At 39.0% G+C, this 13115-nt stretch overlaps 1 protein-coding gene across 1 annotated transcript; it reads right to left on the reverse strand.

Moving 5' to 3' along the window:
• Positions 1–1130: 1130 nt before the first annotated feature.
• Positions 1131–10793, reverse strand: slc35f6 (solute carrier family 35 member F6). Its single transcript, XM_023299699.3, has 6 exons — positions 10604–10793; positions 8107–8179; positions 6062–6233; positions 5499–5714; positions 5152–5262; positions 1131–3144 (listed from the first exon to the last, which is right to left on the reverse strand). The coding sequence occupies exons 1-6, from the start codon at positions 10678–10680 to the stop codon at positions 2657–2659; spliced, it is 1137 nt and encodes a 378-aa protein (XP_023155467.1). The 5' UTR covers positions 10681–10793; the 3' UTR covers positions 1131–2656.
• Positions 10794–13115: the final 2322 nt, after the last annotated feature.

The raw sequence follows: 13115 nt of genomic DNA on the forward strand, positions 1-13115 counted from the left end.
GATTGCCGGGACAATTTTGTAGTACAAACAACAACCAAGATTACAGCCAGTTTTATATTCCCCTATCCCTTGCCACTTTGTTGACTACCTCCTTAAATGTAGAAATAGCGCCATCAGCCTATTGACTGCGTGATGTGGCTGAAAGTGGTACTGCAGGACGTTTCCTCTTGACTCTGAGCTGCAAAGGTTCCATCCACCTGAGGAGAAACCAACGGGGACATCACGGTAGTATGTCCATCTTCATTATACAGTCTGTGGGAGACTCATATCAAAACATAACAACTGAGGAAATGGTTACCCACAATTCCAAGGAGCAGCCTCAGACTATATTTATCCAACAGGCTCATACAAAGACTAAAGCAAAGAAAAAAATGTCCAAACATTATGCGGCAGTCAGGTTTTCCTTGGAGACCGTGTGAGACGTAGAACTGTCCAGAGAAGACAAGTAGACACCATAAGTGAGACCAACATCCCATCAGACGACCATAAATATAGCTTGACCACATCTTACTCAGATTCTAATAGATTCTGATAGCTTTGTCAGGAAGGTCACCTGATTAAAAACGACATGTCATCATACGTCAGATGACTCTGAGGAAGACTCCAGACGCAGTTGAAAAACATCCGCAAGATAGAAACCATCTTTTCCTTCCTCAATTGTCGCTTAAAATGTAACGCTATTCTAAAGTAAGGTGCGTCAAAGTTAACATAATTCGACTTTTTGATTTTGTTTCTGGGTCGAGGATTAATAGCTGGTTATTACACAAATTCTGCAATATCATTAATGGCATTTTTGTTCTTAATCCATGTGTTTATCTGGCTAATTAACAAATGAATGTGTATGTGGTCCACATTTTCTGTAATCCTGTTGCATGAAGTTAAAGATGGTCACATGTACTGACCTTTGGGCATTCCTGGGTTTAACCTGACTTCCATTTTGGAAGTGTAGAAACGGTTTTTGGGAAGGGGTACTGGCTTGACTCAAAGGGACATCAGGTGCCAGCTGCTGGCAAAGGGTGCCATTAGATTCTATCCTTTCGATCTTTCTAGACACTTTAACTTTAATGTCAGACTTTGCTACATTTTCATCAGTTTTGTAAACATTTTCACTAAAGAAAAAGAGTCCCAAGTGGCTTTTGTAAACATAAGATATCAATTGTATGTTATTTTATTAGCAGTTATGTTTTCTATACATCCTTCAATGAGTTTTGATGGTTTAGTATATCCCACACATTACCTTTCTATACTATTAAGGTCTAGAAACACAACTGAATCTGCAATTTAAGGTCATTTTCATTAGTGATTGATCTGTTGATAGTTTTTGAGTAAGACAGTAATAGTTTGTCCATAAAATGTACAAAAACTTTAAAACTGGTGACATTTTAAAATATTTCCATTGCCCAATTGTCAAAACACAGTTTTCATTAACATGAACACAGAGAAGCACGTTCACATCGAAAAATTACGCTATATTTGACATTTGATATCTTTTGACTTCAGTCGTTCCTTTTTTCTTACTGTACAATAACGTCAATGGCTTGGATAACTGAACAGAGGAAGAAAAGTAGGATTTACAGCATCAAGTGCAAATCACAAGGTGTCGAGCTTTGACTTGTTTATACAAGTCCATCTTTACAAATGAAATTGGGGGACAGAGAAAATATAGACATTTCTTTAAAAACAGCTTCAGTGTGTATATGAACTTCAGAAAACAATGAAACAGAGATTAAGGGTTTGGCTCTGCAGTTTGATTAGCAAAGAAATGTTTTAACTAATACCTCTGTAGTGCATTTGCCAGGAAGTAAATGCAGTGCATAAACATTTTGGCACAATCAAGTAAACTGCAGTCAGTATCATTATCTGTAGGATCACAAGAAAAAAATGCATGAAGAAGCACTTAAATTTTTTTTTTCAAATAATTAGAAACAATGTGTCAATGGTTCATCTATTTAAGATTTTTTTTTCAGAATGAAGAATAACAGGAATCTCTTAAAATCCTGTATTGTAATAGAAAAGCTCTTTCCAGTCGCCCTCTCTACCATCCCTTTCTTTGAAGATTTACATTTCAGGATATAAGCTTACTAAAATGAATAACATTCATGTCTGTGCAGTAAACACAGTATGTAGATAGAACCAGCAATTTCACTTAGCTTAGCAAAAGACTGGGGACTGGGAAACAGCTAACTTGTCAGAAAACAAGATCTATCTACCAATACCTCTAAAATGTACAAATTAAAATAAAAATCTGTCTTGTTTTAGTCCAAACAAGACTAAATTGTTAAAACAACCCATTATGGGTTTCATATTGGTTATATTGTTGAGAATTCCCCTATTTTGTTGCATTTGGACAGATCCAATGTAGCTGCTTCCTCTTGTTTCCAATCTTTGTGCTAAGCTAACAATATCCAGCTTCTTTTAGTGTACATATATGAGAATGTATCAATCATCTCACCTAACCCCTGACAAGAAAGCAAATATGCAAATTTTTTCACAATGTTTTCACACTTTCACCATTTACAATATTGTGAGACGTCAGTTAAAATCTGAGGTGTTGATTAAAAATTGACTGACATAACTGACAGCATCCATGAAAGGTGCAGTGCCTTTGACACAGTCCACTACAGTGGGAAGCTGTCTGAGTGCTAAGTGTGAAGTTCTAGTGATCTTCACTGGCCTCCACCCTGCCATCACCAAGAAGTCTCTCTCTTTCTTCTGGGCTGCTTTCATCATCTACAGTCACCATCCCAGCACAGCACGGTATCCTGGCCAACAGGGGTCGGTGCAGACCATTGTAGAGAGATGTACCCAGCAACAAGACCAAGAAGCCCAGAACCTGCAGGCCGTGGAAGTCCTCCCAATCCAATGCCAGGCTCACCACCCAAATGACCAGTGTCCGCAGGCTGTCCAGCACCATACGGGTGGTGGCGCTGATCTCTTTGGTGACGCTAATCCCAGCGAAGTTGAAGAAGGCGATGCTAACCGTGTTGCCCAACAGAGCCAACAGAATAAGTGGCTGGTGTCCGATCTGACAGAAGGCGTCTAGCGCATCCTCCAGAACATGCCGAGGATTGTCACTGAAGTTTCCAACATGGATGAAGTACATGGGGATCAGCAGCAGCGTTAGGACGAGGAAACCAAAGAAACCTGGGAATACAAAACTGTGTTAATCTGACCTCACTATAAAATCATCTAGTCATTTACAAGGCAAAACCAAAGATTGGAAGCAAGGCTGAAAAAAATACTTTTTGCACTTGTTTTCAGAAGTATTTTGCGAAACGAGGCTGGGGGGCCAAATGGGCCTAAACAATTTAAGGAAAATATCTAATTACAATTCATCTGGCAGATAATGTGAATGGATTTGCAATACAATTTTGTTGAAGGCTAGCTTCAGTTTAATATTCACTGTGTAAAAGATGTAAAATGAGATAGGGCCTTACCACATCAGATACCGTCAAAAGCGTGACTGTCATAAACAAGAGGGATGGCATGTATTGGTAAAAACCTTCTCTTAACATTTTGGGTCAGAATGTATGGGATGTGATCCCGCCATGCAGTGAAAATAAAACTCTTTACTTTGTTAAATGACCATTTGGTGCCCCACATACACTTATTTTTGTGGGAAAAAAAAATCTACATATGCAACTTTGGTTCACATGTTTGATTTTTTTTAGGGGTTTAATAGAGGACTGAAGAGAGACTATAAATATTTTATTTTATTATCCCTTATTAATCCCACGAGGGGAAATTCTGATTTTCGCATATCTCCCCAATTGGGGTAGTCAGAGCGACGGGTCAGCCGCGGTACAGCGCCCCTGGAGCAGGAAGGGTTAAGGTCCTTGCTCAAGGGCCCAACAGTGGCCACATCGGGGCTTGAACCTCTGACCTTCTGATCAGTAGTCCAAAGACTTAACCATTGCACAACCACTGACTATACTTATATCAGTCGAATATGAATAAACCACATATGATCAATATAGTGATCAAAGGGCAAGCTTAAACAAACCTTTAAAGTTCCAATCAGCTCAAATTCAATACAGTTTATCACAGCATTAGTTTCAATTTTTAATGGCCATGTATTCTAAATTGCAGCCTTGAAAATGCTAGATTTATAGTTTCAAACTGCAATATTGGTTTAAAATTGAAGTATTCTAGATCCAGTTTATGATCCACTGGTAGGGATCAAATCGCCAACCTTTCAATCGGTAGACAACCCGCTCTTCCACCTAAATCACAGCCATCCCTCCTTGTCCATCTAGATTTTCTAGGAATTGCAAGGACGCTGCTAGTTGTTTATACATCCAGCCGTTACAGACCACCATTATCTGTTATTTGGTCTTCCTTCCCTGCAAACATAAGTCTAAAGTTCACTTCCTTTTAGCTTCATCTTTGCTCTCCATCTACTGCTGATAGAATTATTTGACTCTTTAGCTGCCAAATATTTAACTACATTCAATAATTCTGTTGTGTCCTACTGCTGTTTGGGGCTAAGTAAGTTGTATACAGGGGGGTTTTAAGCACATGCTTTGACCAAAGACAGAGCTGATGGGAGCTGTGATAATGAACAATCAACAGCTGAGTTGCAGGCAGTAAGACCAAATCAACAAGTTGAAAGATGCTATAATGGCCGAGAGTAACTGCAGTTAGGTATTAATAATATGCAAAACCATTTATATTACACATAATCATTTGATATCCACAGTTGATTACAGTAAAAGCTATTTATTGGTGTTGCTTTAACAGACTGAATTTTATAGGTTGTAGGTTTGAACCTGCCAGTCTGCGTGTTCTTGCAGGTACTCTGGTTTCCTCCTACAGTCTAAGGACATGCAGGTTAGGTTAACTGACTCTAAACTGTAGCTAAGAATTTAAATTCCTAATGGAATCATAATCACACTGTGGAGAAAGTTCCTGTACTTGATTTTCAGTAATACTGCTGTACATTGATCAAACTTGTTAAATATATTTAAATACCCTTGTTATCTGCTGGAAAACAATGATGAAACTAAATGTTGTTGTTGTTGTGTTTTGGTGGTGGATTCCACATTTCTCATTGATTTCTTTCAACACTGATAACTCAAGGAATTGGCTCTGATTAGTTTTTGTGTTACAAGAATGCAGATGAAAGAAGACAGCGGATTGAAACTGCTATACCTTCAGTTCCGACAGCCCGAAGAGGATGGACATCATGTTTGTAGACAAACTTTTCCTCCAGGACCATCTGCACTGACACAATGACTTGAGCCATGATTATCAGAAGGTCTCCTGCAGGACAGCAGAGTAGCAGTGAATTATTTCTTGCTGAAATAAACACTGCTTTTTTTGTTTTTTTGTTTTTTTTAAAGTAAAAACAAACCTCTACAATTTTCTGTGTAGTTTTAGGTAGTGCAGGTGTAAAGTTAGAACCTGAGTTTCATCCCATACCGTTTTATCAGCTGTATCTTACAACACCATTGATTTGATATGGAGTTAATTACCACAGGGAAGAAAAAACCTCTTACCAGTGATGACGTCACTTAGTTTATGTGAGTCATCTTTGTGCCCACTGATGAAGTCGGCAAGGCCCACTATCACCAGGCCCAGGATGGTAATCATGATGCCGAGCCACTGATTGAATGCCAAGCGACGCCCCAGAAAAGCCACTGAAAGTAGGCCAGTGAAGATGATGACAGCTCCACGAAGCATCTGGAAGCTGGAGGCACTTGTCATGTTGAGCGCTGCAAAAAGATTTAAATAGAATAGCTACACAAAAGAACATCTTACGTTTGAATATGGCTGAATCCCTCACATTGCCAAAAGTTAATCTTTCAGATTCATGATCTGGAAATGAAGACTTTCCTTTCCATGATACGTAAATACACAGTTCATACTGTCCTATTAAGATGGAAGTAACATTAAGAAAAACAAATTCTATCTGAAAGTATCTAATAAGTAAGTGATGTCTTCTCCTTTGACTGCATATTACTTTATACTGTGCAAGAAAATAAAACAAAGAAGCTCCTCAAGTAAGATTACAGTCAATATTTCCTTCTTTATTTAATAGATACAGACTGTGGTCACTTACCAACATACATGATGGAAGTGGCTGTCATGTCACACATGGCAGGAGGGAAGAAAAGGAGAGGGTTGAAGCTCCTGCCGGTGTTCATCTTGGGTTCTGGGCTACGTCTGTCATGGCAAACCAAGATGTAGAAGACTGCCAGACAGCTGAATTCTCCCAGAAACATCCCCACTGCCTGAATAGGAAACATGGGTGAGGGAGAGAGGCAGACAGGCAGTAGATCACAACTCTGATGGAAAACTGTACAAAGCTAGGTTTATATTTTAAACCTCCTGAGATGCATCACCTTGTTCTAAAAAACGCTCACGGCAAGTTATCATCGCCTCTTTAATAAGTTTGCACTTAAATGTTATTTAAATGACGTTTTTACTCACTTGACCTGCAAAAACACACTCCGACATGCCAGTGTATGTTTTTCTAAAAAAAAATCTATAAATATGCATTTCAGACAGCACAAGGTACTTGTGCTTTAGTAAGAATGATGAGCGCTCACTGAAGAGACCCACCCTACTATGCCCCTTACTGATAAGTTTTGTAGCCTACCAGCATGTCCCCTACAGCCCAAGATGGATAAGTCAGATGGGCAGCACAAGCCAGCATATCAACGAGATCATCAAGTGGACACCTCCCTTCACTGACATTTCGTGACACCTTGGAGAAGCTTAAAGACGAGCTCTGGCATCCCAGAGTCATCCTCCTCCATGCCAGCTCCCACTGCCCACCATCGGTACTAGCAGACCACTCCATTTTAACAACACAACCCATACAGTACTGTCATGTTCAACGGATTCAGGCTAAAGAAGCCTTTGTGCACCTTACTACAATCTTTACCTCCTTCCACATAGGTGGCCTAATATCCATGGGATCCACGGGATATCCATGACATACCCTGAGGTGGTATATCAGGAGGAAGGCCCATGTGTCTATTCTTCCCTGGGTATGAGTGTGTGTTCTTTAAGTGTTCCTCTACTACTTGCTTTGAAGCTTTGAGTTGCCCTCCCTGTTCTTGACTGAGTAATCCTCTAACAAAATTAAAAGGGTCCCTATAAAATGCTGTTCTGACTCTTTCCTTCTCCTTTCTCTTCCTCTTTTGATGTTCTTCTCCTGCCAACTGGTTTCTTAGCTCTTCTTGCAGAGCATTGATTCCCCCTCTCTCCCTCATCTACTGTCACTTTCCTCCACTGTTTTCTTAGCTGTCTCCTTGACTAATTTCACTATTTTCCTCTGTTGCCTGGACCTACCTTGCTGCAATCTATCCACCCTTTTTCTATCATTAATCCCAAATCTTTCTGCACCATATGCATAAATTATGACGCTGGTCCTCTCCAATTTCCTTATCCCTGCTCCCCTAAGCCCATCTAATGTCACTGTAAGATCCCTGTTTACCGTCTTCAGCTCTTTCCTGCCATTTGCCCTGGGCCATCTAACTCCACGGCATCCCCTCCTGCAGCACTAGCTCTCTCAATGACAGGGTCACTGATATACTGCTAGCTGTGGTTTTCTACCTGTCGCTGGACTTCAGCCGACTGGCTCAACTGACTTGTCAAGAAGTACTGATCAATGTGGCAACTCCACATTAACTTTACCACACACCTCTTCTTCCCTTGATGCATTCTACAGCCCCTGACTATTGTTACTATCTGTCAGCCACAAGGGCAAATCTGCAGCTTCCTTTCTTCTATCATTCTATCCCTGTCCTCCATTGATTCTCTCATCCTACTTAATATGCTGCTGTCTGGAGTCCTATCTCTGGGGGATAAGTCCACAACTATGGCCTATGCAAAATCAGGCTGGTTTATAAACTCCTTTTTTTACTCAGTAAAAGACACAAAAATAGGCAAGAATTTTGTTAAAAATTGGACCTATCTTGTCAAACAACAAGGAAAAAACATTACAAATCTGACTAAATTTGGTACGTGATGGTTGTTAATTCTTAGATTTTTTTTCAGAACCAAGAAAGTTTTGCAGTTCTTCGGTCTATTACAAACACACAGCTGAGTGAAAATAAAGTAGTAAACAATATGGTCTCATTCCGTTTATTACTATACCTGCACAAATGGGTGTGAGAACGTATGCTCGGAGTCATCATGGCAACCCCTTGCTGTAAACATGTCGGCCCATCTGTCAGACAAAAAGACATTGTTGCAATTAAATTATGGAAATTTTGAACAATACGCAAAGACTAAAACAGATCTGCACACCAAGTAGTTCCTATTAAAGAATTTTATTTCCTCAGCTTTTCATTAATGCCCACAGCCCATATTACAAACACACATGACATCCCAAACCTGCAACCAGTTGAGTATAAAACTGCATATATTAGATGAATTTGTTTTAGTTACATCATTTCATCTCTGCTTGATTAAAGCACCCTTTATACTGGACTCTATGATGTGAATCTTTTACATTATTTCTGCTTTTAACAATAAAATACACAATGGAAAAAAGTGGCATACAAATTACAAGTTAATTTCTAATTCTAATTCCCCATTACGCCCGCATTTGAGCAACAACTGACTGAAGTGTAATGACATGTAAATGATTTTTGCTTCTTCCATTAAATGCAGTACATTTGTTTCACTGCGACCTGTTTCCACCAAGCAGTCCAGTGAATCACTGCACAGTCGGACTGGATGACTCCATGATGCTGCATTTCACTTCTTTAGTCAATTATTGCTTAAGTAGGCATAAACCTTTGACTTTTATAGTCACACAGAGCATGACTGACATGTGAGCATTCTGTCTGCCTCAACATGCAAGCAATGAAAATGTGGTCTCCAAAGGTGACGACACAGCACTTCTTCAATACACTTCTCTCAAACATCTGAGTTCATCAGTACATGAAATCCAATTAGTTTCAACCTGTTAACTTATCTAAACCTGCTATTACAACCCTCTTTCTTGTGGTCAGAGTGCTTTTGAATAAAAATCTTTATATGGTGCATGGTTGCATGAAAGAACAGAAGAAAGTTACACCAAAACTATCAGCCTACAAGCTGTAACTGATCTTAGCTGTAAGGCTTCAAAAGCAGTGAGGCGGCACTGAAAGGGCTGGTTTCAGTTGACTGATGTGAAACATTACGTGTTAGTGGCTATGTCAGACTGTTGTCTGACAGATTAGCACAGAACAGATCAAAAGAGATAAAAGCTATAATTCTAGCAGATTTGAGTTCTGCTTAGTTTACAAAACCACAAATGGGCAGAGAAGTTTGTGTGTCAGGCACTAAAAAGCTGACATCACAGATTATTGGAGAAGTAAAAAAAGCTGACTTTCTTGTTCCACTAAAATGACAAACCCCTTCCTATCACGACAACAAGAGAGGACTAATATGCAATCAGCATGTGTTTTAATAATCTGATGAATACCAAACATTCTCTGGTTCTCAAATACAATATAAAATGTTTCTGTGATGGGACTTTTTTTTGCATGAACTACTGAAATGGTCTTTTCTGAGGCTCCAGGCAGTACAGAATGTGGCTGTTACGCATTCTGCTAAAACCAGGAAAAGAGAAAACATTAAACCACTTACAGTGGAGAGGATTTTTAATGTTTTTCTTTGTTTTTCCAACTTGTCCACGTATCGCTCCTTCATTATTTTCTGTGTAAATCTTTTTAACACTGGTTTCTAAAGGTGCTATACAAATACGGTCATTGTCATCATCATCATTATTTTCATTATTCTAATTATTTGTGAGTTTTACTCAAATATGTACATTTCAGAGCACAGACTGGTGCATTTGTTGATTGACAGAATACTGACAGCCATTTTCACTATCACCTAATGTTAAGTCATTTACTGAGGAACATTGATAAACTGCCCATTTTCTGCTTCTCAGATGTTAAAATTTACTGCCGTTCTCCAGTTTAAATCATTGTAAATATGTTGTCTGTGTATTGTGGGCAAACCAAGTATATCCCACGGTGGTCTAAGACGATGTAGAAAAAATTATTTTATTATGTTTTCATGTTCAAATAAGCCACTCATTGTGACTACCTTTGACCTATATAAAGGGATGAACAAGGCAATTACTTAATCTCTCACAGGACATAAATGTCTGAGTGGGATTCCATCAGAATAAGTTTGATCGGTACAAATAACTCATGATTAGACAAATGTAGCATTTTCATCCCATCAGCAGCTGCTTCCTGTCATGTCCATAACCTGAATGTCTGTCCAGGTACACGAAGCTATGCCAAAAGCCGGGAAGATCTAGCTTCTTGTAAAGCCTGCAGACGAATCAGCTGTTAGCTTGCCATTCATTAACTGATTAAAGAACTACGATACAGCAGCTACAGCTACAAGTTAGATACACGTACGTTGCATGTTAATACTTTGTAAGATAAAACACAATAAACGAATTCATATTTTAGCTTGCCAGTGAACTAACGCGCAACCCAGATAGCTGCCCTACACATGCTGGTGAAACACTGGTCCAGCCTGGTTTTACAGTGCTGCTTGTGTGACCTAGCATAGCTCTGACTATGAACATGACACAGTAAAAAAAAAAAAAAAAAAAAAAAAAAGCATAATTAATTCTACTCACTTAGCCGATAACGTGTTGATGGAGCCTGTTGTGAGCATGAGTCCCGCGAGGAACAGCTGGTATTTTGTCCAAGCCATGCTGGACGTGGAAACAACAGAGACAAAGCCGAAGACCACCACCAGCACACTGAGTTTAGTGAAAAGGTGCTCAGTTTACCTCCACGGTCTGCTGCCTCTTTCTTTGTTGTGAGACGTCACGTGACAGGCCAGTCAGCTGACGGCTGCGCAACGACATGCTGCCTTCACGACCATCCGGAAATCACAAAACACAAAAAACCGAAGCGAGACACTGAGTGGAGTCCATCAATTTAGACGGAGGAAGATATAAGTATACACTTTAAAAGTTCGAAAACTCTGTGGCCGATTCATTAGATGTGTAAGGCACTGCTGGGTATCTACTGCAAAGTCTTTTTTGTCTATAAAACCATGTTACCTACGTGCATTTTAGAGCTTCTCTGTCCTTATTCTACCTCGAGGCCTTTCAGCAAGCAGTTGGCGACAGTGGGGATTTGAGTATTTGATTATATCTCAAAGCACAATTTAATTTAAATACTAAGCCTCCATAGGGACATTTGTCACATTTATCTAGTACTATTATTCATTACTTTTTAAAAGTCCACATAGATAATGTAAATTAAGCAAATACACACCTTTCCTGTCTTTGAAATTAAGCAAAAAAACAATCTACCATAATAGAATTAGGTTGTGCAAAAATATTTAGACTATGAAAATTATGCTTGTATTTACAGGATTTGTGTTAATGTATACATTTATGGGCCCATTTATGCTTCTCTTGTGCTGAACTGTAGCCCCTGCAATTTTGTACATAGCATTATAAAATGTGAAAACTTTGATAAAGTTGGTTGAATTTGAAAAAGAAAATTCAGTGAGAGAAATCAATGTTGGCCTTTTAAAAAGAGAATGTCAATAGCTGTCAGCGCTTTGAGGTTGAGTAATACAGGATAAGTTTAATACATGAGAAAATAAAACACATAACTCTTTCAAGTTAAGATGCAAAGATAATTCTTGGCCATCTGCTGCTGGTTTTGCTGCTTTTAGTGAGTTTTTTTCCTCAGCAAAGTATTATTTGTGTACTACATATGAAATATGAGTATATCTCTTTTTAAAATCTATTTTTATATAGGCAATAGCCTATTGAATCTCAAATAATCATACTAGATAGAGTATGCCATATTTAACTCACAAACTGTTGCTGTAAGAAGTTTGTGCTGATGTGTAGTGCAGTAGTGGGTGTCTTTGATGTCTACAGCTTCATCAGAAAGGACTTACACAAGTGTTGAAGCAGCTTTATTCATCAGTGAATTCATACATTAATCTGAGACTTCCTTCCCCTTTTCAGTGGCTACCGTTAATACTGGGGGTTTCCCCATCTGTTTATAAATTCAAATTGTCTTGTTTACAGAAAAGCAAAATAGCAAGAGGATGGTTTACACAACAAGACTGGTGTTTTGGATAAACAGCAGGGGAGTCAAAGACCAGATAGGCCAGTTGAGATTTGAAAGTGGGACCACAGAACAAAATTAGAACAGGCATGCCATGTTCCACGAGGACGCTGTTCCAAAAATATGATTGAACTAAATTAGGCAATTAGGGTATAGATTCATTGCAGGGCACCTACTACAACCAAAATATTGAAATTAACCACTTTTTATCTGATACTTGGACTTCGACTATGGTTAAACCTTTCTTGATGGGTCACAACACCAGACAAAGTTTATTTCACACATTTCCTTTGCTGCAGAGATATTTTAGCTCTTCCTCTGGTTCCACTTATCTGGTTCTACAGGGTGCTAAACTGGATTCTTAGTGACTTTCCAGACAGCTGACGACAACAACGAATCATCTGTTCAGTGACTCCCTGCAAAGTGTGTCATCGGTCCTCTCCCTGTAGGCAGATGTAAAACCTCTTGCTTCTGCCACCTAACATTCAGCGAGCAATGCTGTCATGAATGCAAAAAAAAAAAAGAAAAAGAATTTGACTAGATTCGTCAGTGAAGACAAGGGGACTAGATTTGTCAGCTGTCTGCGCCTGAGTCTCAGCAAGGACACAGCAGACGAGAGGATAATAAAATCTATTTATTACAAGAATACAGGCACAGGACACAGGAGTTTATTGACGTCACCAGGGAGGAAGTGCGAGACACACACACACACACACACACACACACACACACACACACACACACACACACACACACACACATATATATATATATATATATATATATATATATATATATATATATATATATATATATATATATATGTCACAGTAACATTAGCATTTCCAAAAAAACCTCTGAAAGTTTTCTACTCTGCCTTTGTCACTGGTCGCTGTGAAATGCATTATGAGTTGCTTGGCTGCCCCAAGTCCATACAAGTCCAGTCCTGATCATAGACTGAAGAAGAAAACATTGGAACTGAACTAGTTTGCAGGTTTGTTGTGCGATTCGAAATATAAAGGGCAGCGAAATGTAATGGATTCCCCTAAC

The sequence above is a fragment of the Amphiprion ocellaris genome, chromosome 12, assembly GCF_022539595.1.
Source record: "Amphiprion ocellaris isolate individual 3 ecotype Okinawa chromosome 12, ASM2253959v1, whole genome shotgun sequence".
NCBI classification, from domain to species: Eukaryota; Metazoa; Chordata; class Actinopteri; family Pomacentridae; genus Amphiprion; species Amphiprion ocellaris.